Source organism: Epinephelus lanceolatus, chromosome 12, assembly GCF_041903045.1.
Source record: "Epinephelus lanceolatus isolate andai-2023 chromosome 12, ASM4190304v1, whole genome shotgun sequence".
Taxonomy (NCBI): domain Eukaryota; kingdom Metazoa; phylum Chordata; class Actinopteri; order Perciformes; family Serranidae; genus Epinephelus; species Epinephelus lanceolatus.
The window spans coordinates 28,628,012-28,648,594 of record NC_135745.1 but is presented as its reverse complement, the minus strand read 5'-3'; the positions used below and the strand labels follow the sequence as shown (position 1 = coordinate 28,648,594).

At 42.4% G+C, this 20,583-nt stretch overlaps 1 protein-coding gene across 4 annotated transcripts in view; it reads left to right on the top strand.

Annotated features, from left to right (window-relative positions):
• LOC117271868 (lysine-specific demethylase 4A) overlaps window positions 1–15,718 on the top strand; it is a 30,770-nt gene extending 15,052 nt beyond the window's left edge. For all 4 annotated transcript variants that reach the window (XM_033650373.2, XM_033650372.2, XM_033650371.2 and 1 more), the window contains 7 exons: window positions 2,886–2,941; window positions 7,348–7,456; window positions 8,436–8,627; window positions 12,103–12,273; window positions 12,385–12,504; window positions 15,091–15,183; window positions 15,335–15,718. In XM_033650373.2, coding sequence (XP_033506264.1) covers window positions 2,886–2,941; window positions 7,348–7,456; window positions 8,436–8,627; window positions 12,103–12,273; window positions 12,385–12,504; window positions 15,091–15,183; window positions 15,335–15,472 — 879 coding nt within the window. In that variant the 3' untranslated portion in view covers window positions 15,473–15,718. The remainder of the gene's footprint in view (window positions 1–2,885; window positions 2,942–7,347; window positions 7,457–8,435; window positions 8,628–12,102; window positions 12,274–12,384; window positions 12,505–15,090; window positions 15,184–15,334) is intronic.
• Window positions 15,719–20,583: the final 4,865 nt, after the last annotated feature.

Sequence of the window (20,583 nt, the reverse complement as noted above, 5' to 3'; positions counted from 1 at the left end):
TAGTAGTCGAGATTAAATCATATAAACACATTAACAAATTAATGATTGTTTCCTATTTAAAATTAAATGCTACATTACCATTAATAGTGAAATTTGAGGGGCGTCGGTGGCTTAGTGGTAGAGCAGGCGCCCCATGTACAAGGCTGTTGCCGCAGTTGCCCGGGTTCGAATCCAGCCTGTGGCCCTTTGCTGCATGTCATCCCCCCTCTCTCTCCCCCTATCACGCTTACCTGTCCTGTCCAATAAAGGCAAAATGGCCTAAATAATATCTTGAAAAAAAAAAATAAAAATAGTGAAATTTGAAAGTGATATGGGTATGTCCATCATAGTGGCATTTGAAGGACGGAGATTGACAGATTGAGCACTGCTTGTTAGGATATTTGGAGACGACAAGATGTTGCTTCAGTCTCGTCTCTCCTGCGTTGATGGAGCCCAATAAGCCTGCAGGCTGCTCTCACACTGATGTCCCGTGACGGTCATGATCTGACGAGTTTCCAGGCCGGCGTCAGAGAGCCGACCTACAGCTGTGTCCGGAGGCTGTGATTGGTGTAGACCCGCGACTCCTTGTGCCGTTTATCCCTTTTCTTTTCATTCTCTAACCTCTCTTCTTCTGCATCCCAGTCATCAAAATGATCAAATTCACCAAATAAATTAAATGAAACGATAAAATCACTCATGATGCCCATTGTAATCCGTTGCCTCTGCTCTGAGTCTCCGTTGCTATGGTTACAAACTAGCAGTTGAGCCAGCGCAATAATTTAGAACCTGTCATCAGGCACTTTGACTGGAACGTCTTTTTAGCTGTCCCATAACACCTTTTAACGGACACCCTGCAGCCAATCAGAATTGAGTATTCACCCAGACCATGGTATAAAACATGCTAACGTTATTAGCACAAGCCTATGGCATTTTACATTGTATGAATTAACCTAGCAACTAGCGACCTTTCCCTCTTCTCATATGAAGCCAGGGACAACAGCAACATTTAACACAGGTAACGTCACAAATTTGTCTCCGTTACAACTCACATGGTTCACTGCCAAAACAACTGTCTTATGCTAAACATGTTTTCCAAACAAATACAACATGCTAACGTTATTAGCACAAGCCTATGGCATTTTACATTGTATAAATTAGCCTAGCGATGAGTGGAGATTTCCTCCTCTCATATGAAGCCAGGATAAATCACACATAAGACCTAAAATGCTATTTTGTGGAGGCTTAACTGTCTTCACAATTTATTGTTTCTTATCTGTGAAATTAAAGTAAATAAAAGCTTTGTTTCCACTGAGAGAAATGGTTTCAGCTTACAAACGTAGACAGGAGGTCTGCGTCACTGCTACGTGTACTTACATTTCTGGGGAGGTGCACATCAGGCTACGGCATAGGCTCGATTGCCGTCGATTCAACACAGAAGTATAAATTCCCTGTCAGTGCGCTAATTTTTTTTTATTTCTGCATCAGTAAAAGTAATTCTAATTTTCATGATGATTAAAGAGAATGCACTGGCCTTACAGGTGTCATTTCTGCATGTGTTTGTTTTTCTGATTAAATGTGCTAAATTGTGAAAACATTTAATCTAAGAACAGCTCAGGGTGAAAACCACATGGTGGCACATGATGTAACATCAAGACCTCAATATCAAAGAAACCGCTGCATTCACAGCTCACTTCCTCCGATGACAGACCAGTGCCAGCGGTTGACCGTCGCTGTCACCAGTGTGTGATGACATGAGACAAACTTAGAAGCCCGCAGTGAATTAATAATAACAAACTTGGCTCTCTGTGCGACAGCTTCCTTTGTTCTCAGACAGCGAGAGTGTTTTCTTCCTTTGTGTGTCCATGTTCAGGGAATTTGTTTTCCCCCAACTTTGTGTTTAAGATTTATCTTTAAATTTCCGTTGCCTTCAGCATTCCTGTCTGCGCAGAACAATAGATTGTTGTGAAGCATGCAGAGAATGTGACCTGATTTGGCACAAACACATCTCTGACCACCAGTGGGCAATGGTTCACTTTATAATTCATGGTGACACCTTGGTGGGCTCCACACTGTCACTGTTCTAAGTCGGATGAAGTGTTCTCATTAATCTTTATTTAAGGATCTCAAGGATTATAGTCATTTAGACTGAATTTCCCCTCAGGGATTAATAATAAAGCATATAAAAAAATTATTTTACGTCAGAAAATTGAATGCTGTGAATTTTCTCAAGGGAGTTGTAGCAGTTCCTGGTGTTATTAACTCGGCTAAGAATGAGAGCGGGGCTCAGGACGCCCCCAACAAGTTATTTTAAGGGTTTTTCTGTAAATTTTTGTGTATTTTTCCATTGTGCTTTGTTCAATATCTGTGAGGAAAGGTGTGTCGTCCTGCAACTAATGTGGCAGGAAGGTCTGAACAGGAATTAAAGCCCGCGAACGACATGTGAAAGTCGTCAGTCAACAGCAGCACTTTAGAGTTGAGGTGAACTTTGATGATATCAAGGCAGAGTGACCTTTTTTGGCTCCAGATTCCCTCTGTACACTTCACACCCTGCCAGCATCCTCCTTACTGATCCTGTTCTCTTCTGTGTATTTATGAGTGCCACTCTGTCTCTGCAGAGTTGTATGTTTGAGGTTTTACCGAAGTGCAGTCAGGCGTCCCTTACAGCTGCCGTACCAGGTACGCAGTGGATTCGTGAGAAACAAAGGATTAACAACAGATTGGGCTTTATATAGCTGATGCCTATCAGTGTGATCCAGTAGAGGAGGTGAAGTTATCCCCAGTTTAACCTATAAATACACAGTAGAACACCATATATCCAAACATCAGGATTTAGATGAGGTAAAGATAAAGGAGTCCATTGCTGTGAGTATTTTAATAAAAAACATGTTGTGTGTTTCTTCCTCCAGGACTGCTGTCTGTGTTCCTTGAGAGGCGGCGCTCTGCAGAGAGCCAACAATGACAAGTAAGTAACACCAGCAGACAATAGTGCTGCAACCATAGAGCTTTAATTTGTGGACCAGAAGTTGTATTATAGCAATTACTCAACTGTGATGTTGTTTGGGTTATTCTGAGCTGGAGCCTCATTCAAGAAACTTCGCAAGTCTGAAATCCTGTCTTATTTTAGTTTAGGATGACATTTGGGATTTTCATTAATACAGAAACATGATTCCTAACTGCACAGGGAAATAAATCTTATCTAATCTTATTTTAGGATAGGAATTTAGCTGTTACACAACCATACTAATTTAGGGATTCCTATTTCATCCCTTTAAGGATCATTCTGACTGAAAATCGACCCTTTGCTAAGTCCCACCCCCGCACGCAGACTAGCCAATCAAAATGTAGCATCAGGCTGGCTCAGACCAGGGTCAGACAACAACACAGCTGTGCTCCATTGACTCTAGTACAGTCGTTTCAGATTTCCTTCAGTTTCAGGCTGGCCAAATGTTGTGCCTGGGGCACGTCGTGTATTAATGATACTCGTTACCTGGAGAGGTTGGAAAAAGATATACGTTTCTTCCCTGTTCCAAAACCAAAATCAAACCCTGAGAAGTGTAGGGTTAGCTAGCTAGCTACTGAAGATATAGCCTACTGAATGTATACACATGCTGTGTGCAGATGAACGTTGTTTGACTTCCCCCGGAGATCCTTGCCCATCCAGTGGTGGGGGTTGGGGTGCTGGCAGCAGCACAGGGGATGAAGCCCAACACTGTTCATCTGCACACACTGTGATGCCACACAGCTGGTTCAATATCAGCAAAGTTTCCCTTTATATTCATTGTCTTGTGTGGCGATCAGCAGTGATGTGGTGGTTCACTTTTACACTGTGATCTGTAGCCTATAGTTCGGCTTTAGCTTCTAACTATCTTTGTCTTTTTAACCTGTTGTTGCTGCTGAGTCAGTTTGACATCCTGGATATATCCTTCAAACACAGACTGTACATCCCTCTGTCTGCTGCTCTCTGGAATCACTTTTTCATTTTTCCAAAAATATGATAATGTTTCTTCAGGGAGTGCAGTTAGAGTGTGGGCTCCATGCTCACTCTGTCAGCTTGTTGGGGCGGGGCTTAGGGAAAGGTTAATTAAGTGATACTGTGATACAGAGAAACTGCCAACTCAAATTTTGAATTTGATTGACGTGCTACATCCGGCTCTAGAGAGGCCGATGAGGAAGCATCGGGCTTTCAGCACACCAATTTATTCTAACTAAGGAAAGAGGCAGTAATGTGCACCTTCTAAACATAGATACAGGCATGACAGGGCGATTGCCAACTGAGGAATCAACTTCACATTATAGTAAGGATTACTTAATATAAGACAGGAGGTTTGAGAAAGGACAGGACGCAGCCATGAGTGTAGGAGTTGCTCCTGTAATAGGAAGATGGGATTTTTCCTGTCTGTGAAACTTAATACAGGCCCAGCAGTTAGAATATTTTTCTGTAATGAGGCCCCTGGTCCCAAATTTAGAGCAGCAAAATTTAGCACAAGAGTTCAGTGTGCAGTGAAATGATGTCATATGATAAAATGTCATATGGAAATTAGATTAACTGGACATTAGAGTGAATGTGGACACCAAAGAGCCAGTAGTCATAGGGAGAAAGGGAGTTTGGTTTAATGCTACAGACAGTAAGGTGGTTTTTGGTTGGACTTTTTAGTCACACCCACTAGTGCAGCAGCATGAGGGTATGCCTGAAGACATTGTGTGTTCTAGGATGTGCCATTGCTTCTTTAAGATCATGGGATCTTAAAGAAGTAGATGATAGAAAACCCCATTCAGCTTACCCAGTGCCACATTCTCTTTCTCTCAGAAAATATGCTCCTTCTAATTTAAATGTTTTCATGTCATAAACCGTGCTCAAAAGTGCTCGAGAAGGATTTATGATGTTTACAAAACATGGCAGACGCAGCATGTCAGACTGGTTGGGACACAACAGACCCACACCGACCATTCACTCTCCTGTGACCGCATTAAGCCTGCTTGTTTCTTCAGTCTGTTACTGCTGAAACCCATCTGCTGGACCAAGCCCCTCGAGCTAAATGCACTTTAAAAATGCAAACACACACACACACACACACACACACATACAGAGAGCAGATGTAAGTGCGTGTGGTTTTTGCACACCCTCAGCCTGTGGTAACACTTTATCCCTCAGTGTAGGGCACAATGAGTGAATGTCAGTTTAAATGGCAAGAAACGCCTATAGACAGAAGCAATGTTTTCCTGTTCAACAACTGTCTCGAATGTGAGAGAGTAGGACTCGCTATCTTACTGTGTTTATGCAGACTAATTCACTCTATCACTCGTGGATCCCCTTTTATGAATGGGCTAGTACAGAGTTAACCATAATAAACTGTTTTTAAATGTGTTGGATGTTCAATAGTTGTTCATGTAACCACTTTGTGAACATTTGAATATCAGTTCCAACATGAAATGCAATAAGAAAGTAAACCTGTGTATTTTTCTTAAATCATCAGTGACTAGACTAAACAAGTCATAACATTTGACAAGAAATAAATACTACTAAATACTTTCAATTTATGGTCCATGTAGTAGCTTTTTGAGCCTTCAACTGCATCTCATTGACTATTTTTATGTGTACAAAATATTCTGTTTTTTGCCCATATTCCAAAAGAGACAATCTCTGTACTAAGCTGTATGCATGGCTAATGAAAATTAATATTCTCCTTATTTTACCTTTAACATGCAGCCATGCATACTCTGATTGCTGTGTCCTAACATGTCAATCATCACAACAAAATATCGAAATTTTCAGGACGCCCATTAGCTCACCTGCTAGAGCAGGCACCCCATGTACAAAGGCTTTGTCTTTGCTGCAGCGGCCATGGGTTTGCTCCCAACCTGCGGACCCTTGCTGCCCCTCCTGCTAACAACTGTGTTATCAATTAAAGGCAAAAAAAGCCCTTAAAAACTATCTAAAAAATACATACATATATGTTGAAGTTTTCTACCAGTGGTGGACTTACTGTACTGTTTGAACACAGCCTCCCTCTTTCATGCCTTCATCCACCTTCTTGAAAAGGTCATGGTTACAATATTTACGCATATCCAAAAACCTTTCAATATCCAAATCTTTCGTAATGTTTAAAATAGGTGCGTTTCTCCTTTTTACCACAAATATGGGCTTTTATCCATGCACAGTAAACAAAAAAGAGGCCATGTGTCACGAACTTCTGTTAAAATCCCAATTGAGACTCATATTCTGATTGTGCTGTGTACTAGCTCCTGAAACTTGAATAGTATCGACATCCGGAAATTGCCACGTTCAGAATAAGGTCTCATTGGGAATGTGCTGTTTACATGACCTCTTTCAAATTTGGAATATTGTCGTATTTGGTCAAATGGAGGAAACAGAGTTACTGCCTCAAGGAGGGAGTTGAAGTATCTCAGGGTCTTGTTCACGAGTGAGGGTAGAATAGAGCGTGAGATGGAGCAGCGGTTTGGTGCAGTGATGTGGGCGTTGCACCGGGCCATCGTGGTGAAGAGGGAGCTGAGCAGGAAGGCGAAGCTGTCCTAGTGACTGAAAGGATGAGGTTGTGGATACAAGTGGCCGAAATGTGATTCCTCCATGGGGTGGCTGGGCTCAGCTTCAGAGATAGGGTACGGAGCTTGGAGTAGAGCCGCTGCTCCTTGGTGTCGAAAGGGGTCAGTTGAGGTGGTTTGGGCATCAGATCAGGATACCTCCTGGACGTCACCCGTTAGAGGTGTTCCAGGCACGTCCCACTGGTAGGAGGAGGTCCCAGGGCAGACCCAGAACATGCTGGAGGGATTACATATCTCATCTGGCCTGGGAACACCTTGGGGTCCCCCAGGAGGAGCTGGAAAGTGTTACTAGGGAGAGGGACGTTTGTGGCGTTTGCTTGGTCTGCTGCCCCCTGCGACCTGGCCCCAGATAAGCAGATGAAGATGGATGGATGGTGGAAATATTAGTGGACATGTAAAGAAAACTATCTTTCTCAAGAAATGAAGTTTGAGCAGATACCATAGAGATAACCATCTCCATTGATCTCTACGCCATGTCGGTCTATGATTATGATGGCTATCTTCATGACAACTGAGCGAACACAAACTGCAGAGGATGAGGGACTGTGTGAGATGCAGTTGAAAGCTCTAGAAAAAGCAAGTGTGGACAGTGACAAGATTATTTTTTGGCACACTGCTGTTTCCAAGATAAAAAAATCTTTCATGCAGAAGTTTAAAGTCATGGCTGTCATTGTTTGTTCTCATGGATTATACGTAGACATCCAACCAGTCCCAGTCCCAACCACAAGCTAATGTGTACTTGTTTAATTGTGTAACATTTCTAGAAACACTGTACCCTGGACATTGAATTGTTTGCCTTTCACTCAGGTGGGTTCATGTGCTGTGTGCCATCACTGTGCTGGAAGCTCGCTTTGTCAACGTCACTGAGCGAGGCCCCATTGACCTCTCTGCAATCCCACTGCCCCGGTTCAAACTGGTAAGACTCAGTCCAGTCACAGCAGTCTGCTCTATGTGTTTACAGTGGTTTAGATCAGGAGACCTGTTCCGTAGCAGCAGGTGTAAAGGTCGTAATACTTGTTGATTTTATGTGCCAGAATCCTGATATCGCGCTGGAGTTGCCCTTCCTCTTTACTCTGTTCTTTCTAACCTTTGCCAGTTTTTGTATCTCACTGTTATCATGATGCCAGTCTGCTTGTTCATGGCATTATGAATCAAGTCTATTATTCCACTGCCAAATACCTTTGACCCATAAGCAGATTGGATTCTTGGTAAACAGAGTTGTACACTGATGGCATCTGTTTGTGGTTCCCACTAAGGACGCACATTTCACCACAGTGAAACTGCTTGTGGCGCCTGTTGACTGTCCCTGCTCTGTTTTCTCTTCTCGATCTGGCCCCTGAGCGATGAATGCTGTTTCAACTGCGTAATACAGCTGTGACGTTTTTGAAAAAAAAAACTGTGATTAAAAACTGAATTGCCATGACACACCAGAGCTAAGGGTTCACTGTAAAAAATAATGTGTGAGGAAGACAGTATATTCTTACCTTCTGTTTTTATGTATGAGTCACGTACACACAGAAGTAATGCTGGACTTCACAATAGTCGGCCTTGTCTCTATTGTTATAGGTCTTGATCTCAAAGGACTCTTTCTCAATGGATCTACCTCTAAATAAGTGCAAATGATGTCAGAACGCCATTAAAATATCCAGAGGAAGTTGTGTAATTTCCCTTTTCACATATCTCTCTTCCAGTTCGTGTCTGGGTCTGCCTGCGTTTTAATTCCTTTGATAACTTAAAAAAAAAAAAATGTTTGTCCCTCTCATCCTCCCCACTTGGCTTGTTTCCTTTCTCCTCCTTTCCTTCCTCTGCACTTCCTTTACTTTAACCCGCCACTTGCAACTTTTCCTCTTGACCCACTATTCCCCCCTCCACGCCTGTCTTTGTCACCCTGGTAGAAGTGTGCATACTGCAGGAAACGGATGAAGCGGGAGGTAAAAGGCTGCTGTGTTCAGTGCTCCCATGGGCGCTGCTCCACGGCGTTTCACCCCACCTGCGCTCAGGCAGCTGGCATCCTGATGCACCCAGATGACTGGCCGTTCATAGTCTTCATCACCTGCCACAGACACAAAGCGCCCATCATGCCTGAGGTAACCTAACAGAAACACTGTCAGGGCATCAGTAAGGAGTTGGGTGCAAATGGTCATATGATATCTACACAAATTATCTTGTGAAGCTGTGTTTAGATTTTGTTTTTGTTTTGTTTTTTAAATGAGGATAATGGGAGCATTTCTCAGCCCCTCCAGGATGTTGCGATCACAGCAATCAATGCAAATTCAGCCAATCCCAGTGAATTCTGCTCAGCCTTGCGACTTCGTTCAATTACCACAACTTTACCGCAAATTTGAATATTTAATACGCGTAATATCTCATTTTATTGTAGAATTGTGCGCCACAAATATGTGTAGCCAACAATCTTTTTTCCATGAAGAAAAAGAGACGATGAAGAGCTAAAAATAGATCTTGATGATAAAAACTAAGATGAAATCTAGGCTTCATTTTTACTGACGAGATAAGACATAACAAAAATGTTAGTGGTTCAATGGTGTTCATTGTCTTCAGTTTCTGACAATGACTTTCGTTGTTCTTTTATCTCAGACATGTTACGATGTTACATACCTTGACATGTTTAGTGTGGAAACTTCCGCCTTCCTCAGAAGTGTCACTTGGTGGTGGTTGTGACGCGTCTTTATCAGCTGATCTGTCATGGTATGTAACATCCTAACACACGTCTGAGATAAAAGAACAACGAAAGTGATCAAGTTAGTGGTTAACTATCGGACATGGAGAGTGGAGAGCGGACGTACTTGTACTCGTACTTGTATCTTCAAATGCCTCATCAGCGACAGGCTGGCAAACTCCAGTAAATAGTCTGAGCCAAGGGCCGTTGGTGTGAGTTGTGAGCTGTAATTCGGCAGTAAATATTCAGCTGTGTGTGTCTGACTGTGGAATTCTGTGGAAGACACTGAATGCTCATAATAGGTTCAGAATCTGGGACAGTATCAAAATTATTTTTTACAAATTTCACTTGCCCCCGCAATTTAATCGCAAAAAAACCCCAAACAAACAACATGCATCTATTTAAAAAAAAAAAACAAAAAACAAAAAAGCTGCTGTTAAAATCAGGCATTTCAAAAAACAGCCTGCGAAATCCTGGAGGAACTGATTTCTTGCAAGATGAAACCAAAATCACATGATACACACTCACTTGTTCTTTCTGATCTCACTGCTTAGCTTGGATTAGCTTGTTTTATCTGAGAGGGAAGCTGAAATATTCTACTCTGTTTTGAGAACTGACATGTATGTTGGGGGGAAAAAAAAGAACATTTCACCCTAACTGACTTTTGGGAGGGCTTTTTCTGCCAACACATCTTTTTGGAAAGCCCCTCTGTTTTGACTGAAGCTCCTGTACTGTTCTGTTTCACATATGGCACCAATGTTGAAAACCTAGGCTGTGGTTTTTCCAGTTCCTCATTGTAAAGAAAGTTTTCTTCCATGGAATCAGAGTTCAGTGATTTCAGCAGCAGGAAGGTGGCTTACATCAGCAGCCCCGAACAAGGATTCATGCCAAGCTCAATATAATTTAGTGTCTGACTTTGTGCGTTACATGCTCTAAGGATCAGATAAATGTAATGGCATTTGGCACGACGGACACATAGAAGTTTCTGAAGTGCCACGTCTTTTTATTACCTCTTTTTTATCTGTCTTTTTTATTGTTGTTATTTATTGGTGTGGAAGGTCAATGTACCATTTCAGAAGCCGCGGAGCCAATTTCGTTGTACAATGTGCAGTAATGTTGAAGGCACTCTCTTGCATGTTTACGATATTAATTTAATTATTAAATGATATATTTTGGGCGGGGCAACACAATGGTTTGAGTTGAAGATGTGAGAAAGAATAGTGTCAGTAACATTGTTAACACTGTGCTACATTACAGAGAAATACAAAACCGTACTAATGAACCTTCATTAATATAGGCCTATATTTTATCTACAAGTGCACGTCACACACTGAGCGAGCCGCCTGTTAATGACGCTGTGGGCTAATGGGCATGTAGCTACTTCCATGTTTCAGATGATTCGTCATGTTTGTAGTCGACCAATGAAGATGAGTTTACATATCACCTTGGGTTCGTCCTTCACCTTCTCAAAATGATCCCACACTTTGGATTTCCTGCCCGACATGTTGTTAACTAGTCTGTGAAATAACCGCAGGTACCAGCCCTGGAAATTAGGGGCCGTATCATCACCTATATACCTGAAATCCAGAGTTTCTGGAGAGAGATGGCCGATTGTTGAGTCTCATTCCCAGGTCATCAAATCGAGACAACTCTGGGTTGGTAGTCCGACCGAACTGACTGATTATCAGGGAGTGAGACAACAATAATCCACCTTTCTCCAGTATCACACACTGCACCTCAAGTGGATTTGAAACCTTTTTACTAAGTGTAAAGATCTCTCTGTGTTACTGCACAGTAATGACAAAGGATCTTTGTGAAGACTCTAATTGGCCGTGCATCTTAACTTCCAGCTCTGGTTTAGTCAGCCGTGCAGCTCAGTGATAGTTTGAAGACCTTTTTTCTAAGCTCTCAAACTACCTGAGGGATTCTTACTTTTGTACATGTTCATGCTGCTTTGACTCACTAATTGGGGGAGACAGACATCTGCTTGGTCCCGTCAAGAGACATACAGCGACAACATTAACGTTCACTAAATGCAAATGACTCCAGGTCTGGGCTTGTTTGTTTAAACCCACAGCTGTAATGTTCATATTTTATTGTAGCATGGAACAGAGAGCAGTATAATTTCTTGTGTAAACATCTCTGACCAAATACTGTTAGAGTCCTTACTATAAACGCGATCTTTTCTTATAAAGATGCTCTTGGCTCTTCGGCTTATATGCATCCAAGTCCGACGTGCTCCAGCGCTGTCAAATGTTTTAAAGTGACCATGAAATCCAAAACACTTCTCTCCTCTGGTTCAAAATGTTTATTTCCAAAAAACTTAGGGGTTTCTTACCGCATCATGGAGTGACAGACAGATCATATCGGTTCATGTCTTTCTTTTCCATCCATTCAAACAAAACAAAAAACAACACTTAGCAGCGGTCTAAAACTGTATGGCTGCGTGCCTGAAAACCGAGAGCTCCCCCGGCCCCAATAGCCAACACTAATATATCCCAGGTGCTGCAGTCACCTGTCTACAAAGAGGAGGCGGAGGTGAGAAATGGCATCAATTATGCATAGCAGCGAATAATCAAAATTAGCAACAATTCACAATTTCATAATTGTTATCAATTCAACTCATAATTCAAACCAGAATATTTCATGTTCATATCTCATAACCAATCAGACAAATAATAATAGCAAACTAGAAAAAATAAAATATTCCTCAAAACATAAATCAAGCATTTGGCTCCAACAATTACAGTAGACCAGTCCTGTCTGCGTTATCTTTTATAGACCTGTGCTGTTTATTTTGCTTTACAGCTACTATCTCTCGTGTGGCTGTAAACGCTGTCAAGTGATAAGCATTCAAATGTAACGCTCCGTTTCTGTCCCCACAGCGCAACAAGGCCTCCATGCTCGAGCTGACAGTCGGGCAGAAGGTGATCTGTAAATCCAGAAACTGCCGTTACTACCACAGCGAGGTGGTGGAGCTGACCACAGCCACCTTCTACGAGGTGGTGTTCGACGATGGGTCGTACAGCGACAACCTCTTCCCTGAGGACATTGAGGTTAATAGAGTTGCTTACAGTCATTAATTACTGTCATGTGATAGTGAGACTAAAATGTGTCGGCTAATTTCAGTTTCCTCATCTAATGCACATCATTCGCTCTCTTTTCAGAACCGTGATTGTGTCCGACTCGGTCCACCCGCCGTAGGTGACGCTGTTCAAGTGCGATGGACAGATGGGTTGATATATGGAGCCAAGTTTATGGCGTCACACTCTATCCCTATGTACCTGGTAAACCCCCCTTCTTATCGGTCTGTCTCACTAACATGCATACGCTGCATCTAAAAGGCTTGCTCAGTTTCTGTAAGCCACATGATGGAGTTATGTTTCTCAACCTCAAAATGTGTGGTCTTATGTGGTGAAAGTAAAAATGTTGGGGCTCATTAAAAATGAATGAGCTTGCTCATCAATATTTGATATCTTACAGTGAAGTGCTTTTATGTGGTCAGGCTGATTATGCAGTTTCTCCTCTAATTATTTTTCAGTGCTCTATTAGAGAAAAATAATGACGTGTTGTTTTACGATCCAGTTCAAAGGCTGCATGGTATTTTTCAGCCTTGACCCTGTTTTCCTGTGTTTCTCTGACTGAATGACTAATGACATAACAGTTGTTTTAATCTGGTCCAGTATTGAGCGACAGGGCTGCAGCCAGCAACTGCAAAACAACCTTATCGTTGCAACGATATACCGTGAAACTGTATACCGTAAAGTGGAAATTGACAGTTGTCATACCATGTACAATGTGTTTGCTTATCTAGTTTTGGGGGGAAAAAGCAGCCAGACGGAAAATCTCACCTGTACATTTCTTTTCCGCCATGACTTTCCGTCAGACTTTTTACCCATACTTAAATTTTAAAAATGGTAATAAATAATAAAGCGTTTATTCAATCCAAAAATCCTTCAGTTTTCATTCCCTAAAGGGTCATACAGATAATTATAACAGCTGTGTGGTACTGTATACCCAGGAAACCCTGATATATTCTGAGATGGTTATTGTACCGTGACACACACATACCACTGCAACCCAACCAATGAATCAACCAACCAATCAACCCAACCAATCAATGTACGTCCACTAAAAAAGCTTGTTTTTGCCACTGACAAGCGCGGATTGTTATTTTAAGGGTCTGACAACATTCTAAAAATGATCCCTTCAGAGACAGATGTTTTTGTTATAGAGAAAGATGATTTTTGTTTAATCAGAAACAGACCCAAAATCGGCAAACATGCCAGACTCCATTTAAAGAAACGGTATTCAACTCAACTCAAGACACAACACACACATGCACACATCAGGGAGAGCCACATCAGGGGGACTCAAACGCTAATGAATAAATGTAGGTTTTGAGCCTGGACTTAAATGAGTCAATGGTGGAGGCTGACCTGATTGGGAGGGGGATGCTGTTCCACAGTTTTGGGGCAGACACAACAAAGGCACGATCACCCCCGAGCTTAAGTCTGGAGCGTGGGACAGCCAGGAGCCCCAGGTCAGCTGACCTGAGGGACCTGGGTGTAGAATAAGGGGTTAGGAGGTCTGCGATGTAGGATGGGGCCAGACCATTAAGGGCTTTGTAAACAAACTGGACAGCCTTAGGACGCATTCACACTGGTGCTATCTGGTCCACTTTAAATTAACCCTGGTCCGCTTCCATGGATAGTTCGGGTCGTTTGCAGTGGTGTGGACGCTCATTTGAACTCTGGTGCGGACCAAACGAGCAAACCCTGGTCCGCTTGAAACTGGGGGTCTCGGTTCACTTGCAAGTGAACCCTGGTGCGGTTCGCTTACAGTGGGAAATGCAAACGGACTATCCAGTGAACCAAAGAGAGGAAGAGAACCAGTGAAGTGAACGTAGAGTGCAGTGCATTTTGGGTAGAAAAAAACAAAGCCAACAGCGCCAACCGGGAGAAGAAGAGGTAAAAATAGAAAAAGTGCAATATGTCTCGTGGGCAGACTTGGAGTAGTGAGGAGGTGCAGGCGCTTACTGATATATGGTCATATCGCAGTTGCTGACATAAGGGAATGGATTTCCATTTTCGGTCTTGGCCAATCGATGAGCCGGGTTTCCTTCTTCCTCATGCATTTTTTCTTCCTGGTCAGTGGTCATTTCAGGCAATGCCACCCCCAAATGAGCAGCTGTTGTAACTGCGTGACATTGTTCAGGTGGTTTGGTCCGCGTTAAAAAGTGCAGTGTGAAAATGAACCGAACCAAATGAAGGTGTGAAATTTTTCAGCATTCCCCGCCCAATCGAACCAAGTCCCCCGGACTATGCTGGTGTGAATGCGCCCTTAAAGTCAATTCTAAACTTCACAGGCAGCCAGTGGAGAGAGGCCAAAACAAGTGTGATATGGTCCTTCCCCCGGAAACCTGTGAGGAGCCTGGCAACGGCGTTCTGATCCAGTTGGAGGACTGACTATTACCAGTGTACAGAGAGTTACAGTAGCGTTCTGTCATTGTAAAACACACTTCATTCAGAGTAGCCAGGAACAAAATAAAAACCCCAAAAGCCATGTTTGTTCAACAACACTGGACCAGTTTTCAAAAATGGTTGTTCCCATGAGTCACTGTGATACAAAAACATACAAAAATATTGCAGCTAACACGTGATTTTTTGCTGTGTGTGTGTGTGTGTGTGTGTGTAAAGTGTTAAAATAGCTGTGTAATGAAGTAACGGTTGAAAGCAGCATTCATGAACATACATGTTGGTGAAAGGAATTTTCATGCACATCTGTATTAGTGGTTTCACTATCTAGTGTGTGTGTGTGTGTGTGTGTGTGTGTGTGTGTGTGTGTGTGTGTGTGTGTGTGTGTGCATTCAGGTGGAGTTTGAGGACGGATCCCAAATCTCCGTCAAACGGGAAGACATCTACACTCTGGATGAGGATCTGCCCAAACGAGTCAAGTCACGACTGGTAACTAAACAATCCCCCATTTAATCACAAAGTCTCTGAACCAGTTCTGCTGTGAAAACGTGTCATGAAGCGTGCAGAGTGCGACTTGTAACACTTGAGATGTGCAACACCAGAAAGCACTGATTTCTGTTTCTGATTTTTCCGTCCTCAGTCGGTGGCGTCAGACATGCGTTTCGAGCTCTTCTCAGAGGAGGAGGTCCAACAGAACTCCAAAAGGCAACGGGTGATCAACTCTCGATACAGAGAGGACTACATCGAGCCCGTCATTTACCGAACCATCATGGAGTGACGTCCACTTCAGCTTTCTCTCTCTTCTTCCTGCTTTCCCACCTCCTCCTCATCAACTCATCACAGAGAGCTGCAGCTCCAGATCTTTGTTTCTCGGTCTGGCTTCTCTGTTTCTGGCTACTGCTGATAGGAACGACCAACCCTCCTCCTCCTCCTCCTCCTCCTCCTCCTCCTCCTCCTCATCACCTTCTTCTTCCATGGCCTGTCGGGCTACATATTTATAAACTACGGCTGGGACTTTAAATGACTTTTGTGTGCATTGAATAATATCCTTTGACCTGCGTCTCCCATCACACTCGGTAGATTGTGTTCTCTTCCTCCATTTCATTATCTTTTCTCTTCTTTTTCTCAGGAAGAAGCCATCAATGAATTATTAAATATGGAAAAGGTTGGGCTATCTAACTGGGGCAGGATTTATTTTTTATTTCTCTACCGCCACATTTAGCAGCTGTCAAGGAAACATTACACATTATACGATGGACTGTTTTTCTACTCTGGTGACATCTCTTCTATAAAAGACCTTTTGCTCTTGATTTGCAGATTTATGTTATTTTCATAACTATTTATCATCATATTTTGCAGTGAAGAAAACTTGTGCTTGGGAAGAGGTTTTAAAGGAAGCATTATCAGCTTTTTTGAAGTTTAACAAAGGCCAAACTTTGAGCCAGTCATCAGTTAGAACTGGGTTAAAACCCCAAAGAAATGAAATAATATCTCAAGGTCACCTTTTATCACATCTTTAGATTTTACTCCGTGCACCGCATTACATGGATCATCATGACTTCCTGTCATAGCTTTGTCAACGTGCGTCTACTGTGAAGATAGAAGAAAAACTAGACATGTTTGAAAGGCCCGAGCCTTACATTTCAAAGGGCCAAGCGTACTTTAGTTTTTCTAAAGCTTATGGTTTATTAAACTATTGTAATTAATGTTATTATTACACTTTATTTATGCGAGTGCATTGAGTTTGAGAACAAAGCTATTTTTGTCACGTCCTTTTCACAATCTGTAGAAAACCTAAGATGTATTTATATTTATTATATTGATAGGTTTTCAAGACATCCTGTTTAAATTTTGAGACTCGCTCGTCCTGTTTGAGGATCGGAGGGTGTGAGCGCTGGTCTGGCCCTCGAAGCAAAAAGCACTTATTTTTTACCTCCTGCCACAGGACATGTACCATTTTGTCGACACATGGTCTCCACTCAGATTAGATTTTTTTTGTGTGTTTCTGATAAAAGCTAGCTCTAGAGGTGAACATTGTAACCAGGTTCTAGTTTGATCCCAAATAAATAGCAGTTAAGAGGATGATTTTCCAGATTTGGGCAAGTTTTCTTTCATGTTTGTATGTCCTTAAATCGTCTTTTGTGTGGAGAGCCGTTGCTGTGTTCTCAGGAGGACGTGGTGTGCAGATACATTTTTAGCTGTACTCATTTCATGGCTACTGTTGACTTATTAGGTTTAATTTCTGTCCAATTCAGCATCAAATCTGTACGCTCTTTGTAAACATCACTTGTTTGAGTAAAGTTTTGAGCAAAAAAAAAGTATTCTATAATTTACTTTCTCTACATGTGCCACACTTAAGCAAGGTTTATGCTTCTGCATACCTACGATGCAGAGGGCTTTGCAGAGGCGTTGCGTCCTCTGCGACTGACGCAGAGACGCGACATGCACCTCCAAAAAATTGTACCCATGCGGTGAGGCAACGCAGACCACAAGAGCTATGATTGGTTCTTCAAACTACATCATTTCCAACATTTCGCAAGGTTTCACTTCCTGCTGCAGTACCACAACACCGCCATTTTCAAAAGTCGAGCCATGCAACGGGCGTACAGACCATCGGTGCAGTTGCCTCTCTCTTTGCTGTCGTTGTAACATTTGTAATAAGAGCATTTGTTGTTCAGTGTTGATCATTTCGAGCTCAAGCAAGTCTTTCTCTCAGACGCCATCTTCACTATGACTAGAGCAAAGCTGGAAGATAAACAAACAATGAAAGAGCAACAACCATAGACGTCACAGAGTCTAGGTAGGTATATAAAAGAACACCGCGCTCCCAAGCACTTTGGCGGGGAATTGCATAGCGACATAGACCAACAGGATGCAGAACTATGATAGGCACACAGCAACTGCGTCGAGTGTACGCAGAAGCATAAAGAAACTTTAAGAGATGAGCAGATCAGAGTACTTAAAGCTGGGATCACGCTCTGCACTCCAGTCGCAAGACTTAACGGTGCCACCACAACAAAGCTGCAAAGAGATGTTTGGCGTGAAGACCTTCTGTAGTCTCATTGAGCCACTTGTTAGCAACCACCTTTTTTAAGACACATAAAAGCTTCAAAATTGATGAGTGGGGTATTTTCTGACGTATTTTATGTTGTAAAACAAAATGTGGGAGTCTCTTAATAAGCTTGCGTTAACCCTGTATCAGGCATCTAGAAGATGAAGAGAAAACCGGGAGTGGTAAAATGAATCAGTGAATCAGGCTTTCACCATCTGAAGGGACGTGCACATGCATCTGTACTTGTAGAACAGCCAATAGGAACGCCCTGTCTTTGAAATGACCTTTGATTGGCCAAAGTCTACCATCACGGCCTAGGTTTTCTGAAGCCCGAGGAGGTGCAGAAGTCTAGTTTTGAATTACAATATGCTCAAAGGTTATTATGGGGTTTTGGCCCATTGAATCTAAGATTAAACTGCCTACCCCAGCTTTATCTCAGGCAGTATTTCTATTAAAAGCAGCACAGTTTTCCAGCAAGCTGTCACCTGCATTTTTTTTCCCCTCCTCATGTTTTTGAACTAGTGGTGTTGGATGTCTCAGCCAGAGGGCTTGCAGCTGTGCCAAAGCAGGACGAGTCTTGTGAGGTGAAGAGCGCTGCTGGAATTTGATTAGATGGATGGCTCCTGGCTCTGTGTATCACTTCTTACAACCCGCGTGAACTCTGGGTTATGAGCCGTGTCAGATTTGTTATAGCTGTATATTTGAGTCATACAAAAATATGTATTTTGAGACAGTAACTTGGTAGATATCCGGCAGGCACTGGCATGAAACCTCCAACTTTTGTGCATACTTGGGTGGTTGCTCACTCGCACACACAGGTTGGAGTCTTTACAGTTAAGCATGTTGGATAGTGTGCAATTAAACCTGTTTTAAAACTGCTTTCCGCTAAGCTTAGTATAGAAGCAGGAAGTATTCACACGAAAAAGTGTTAGTGGTAGGAGTGAAATTTGAGAACTTCAAGGTCTTATCAGTCAGAAAACACAGACAAACAAAGCGACAAGCTGCGGAGCTGTGAAATTAATATTTTCAGAGGAAATAAACGCACTACATCGGTACAACACTGTATTGATGTTGTTTTTTCCTTCAACAACAAAAACACATGGTTAGGTTTCATAAAAAAAACAAGATTTAGCTTTAGAATCTTACAGGATGCGAACACTGCTCTCTCGGGTGAGAGTCCATGTTTGTTGGACCTATCCACCGCACAGTTAAACTATAACGGCAACTGGCCACATGCTGACGTTAAAGAACGCCTTTTTTGTCAGTTTCTGACGCGCCACAAGTCACTGCCCAAGTGCCGGATTTTGATGACTTCATAGTGAGACCGGGCTTGTTTCTGCCTGATTCCATGTCAATGCAGCATCAGTCAGGTCCACCCCTCGCTCATCCCCAGCTCCACCCCCTTGTCTAAATATGCTCATGTTCATGTGGCAACCTCTGGGGCTGAGAAATAAAGCCAAAGCCAAAAACTGCAGTTCCTCTACTGGCCACTTGGGGCTGGCTCCAGAAGTGAGTCAATCCTCGTAGGCCCCCATGTTAAATGGCCCAACTTTACAGCAGAAATAAAATGTTTACAGCCTGGTACAAAACTGGTTTTGGTCTATGTAGGTGATTTCAACATTCATGACAACTGTACGGCTTAAAGTTACTTTTTTTAAGGCCAGGCTGCTTTGAGTAACAGGCTGTCTGCTGATAGAATCCTCAGCTTGTCAGTCAGATCCTCTCCGAACTCCTCTACAGTGCCAGCCTCTTGCCCGAATATGGTCATGCCTGGCTTTAAAAAAAACAAAACAAAAAATGGAGATAATAGCGACAGCCAAATTGCTGAATGTTGAGGCTTCAAAATGGGAGTTCACAAACCAATTTGTGATGTTATGGTAGCTACGTCCATTATTTTTATACTGTCGATGGTCGAGGTGACATGATGATGTTGATCTCCCAAATAAAAAAGCAGGAGCTTTGGTCATTATAACTTTGAGTTTGCATCAGATCACATCCATAAAGCACATGATAAAGGCTGACCGCAGACATCATTTTCCTTTGAGACAGGGATCTCTAATCACATTAAACTGCTAGCTGTGTATTTGCATGGCCATGTTTGCATTTCATGTTTTGCACTGCAAATGAGCAGATCTTCAGATATGGCCTTTGATGGAACGTCTGAATTGTCAACTTGTTTTCATTACAAACATCATAACCACTTCTCCAACTGTACCGGAAAAACGGTTTTCTTTTCACTGGATCTGTGCTTCAGCCTGGATTCACTGTCAGCCCAGTGAAATACAGGTCTGTTCCTATTTTAGGCCACCTACAAGCCTTGACTCCACCATCCTGCCCATCTGCAGCCTGATCGACGATCATATTGACAGTTACAAGGAGCACCACACTCTCATTTTAGATTAACCTGCTTGTAGTGGTAGGGTTGTACAGTAGTTGTAATGGACACTGAAAAATATTATAGAGCTGATATGTGACTATAATTTAAAGTAGGAACTCCCATGTGACTCAACCTGTAACACAGGTAATAAGATAAACAACGTATTTGTTCTATTAAGTGGTGCAAAGTCCTGTAAAGTGTCACACCTCATCTTCCCCTTTATCTATTGTTTCTTTATAATTATGAAACCAATGAAATCAGGTAGGACACCTGACAATTATCTTCATTTGAACATATATCAACCAGCTGCACAGTCCAATGTATTCTTTAAACTCCTGGTATGCAGTCTACCTTTCTCTTGAGCTGACACACTGAATATATTGAGCTGCCTGAGGGAATGTGATGTATCTGATAATCCAGTGAGCATATAGAGCACATACAAAATGAATTATGGACTCCA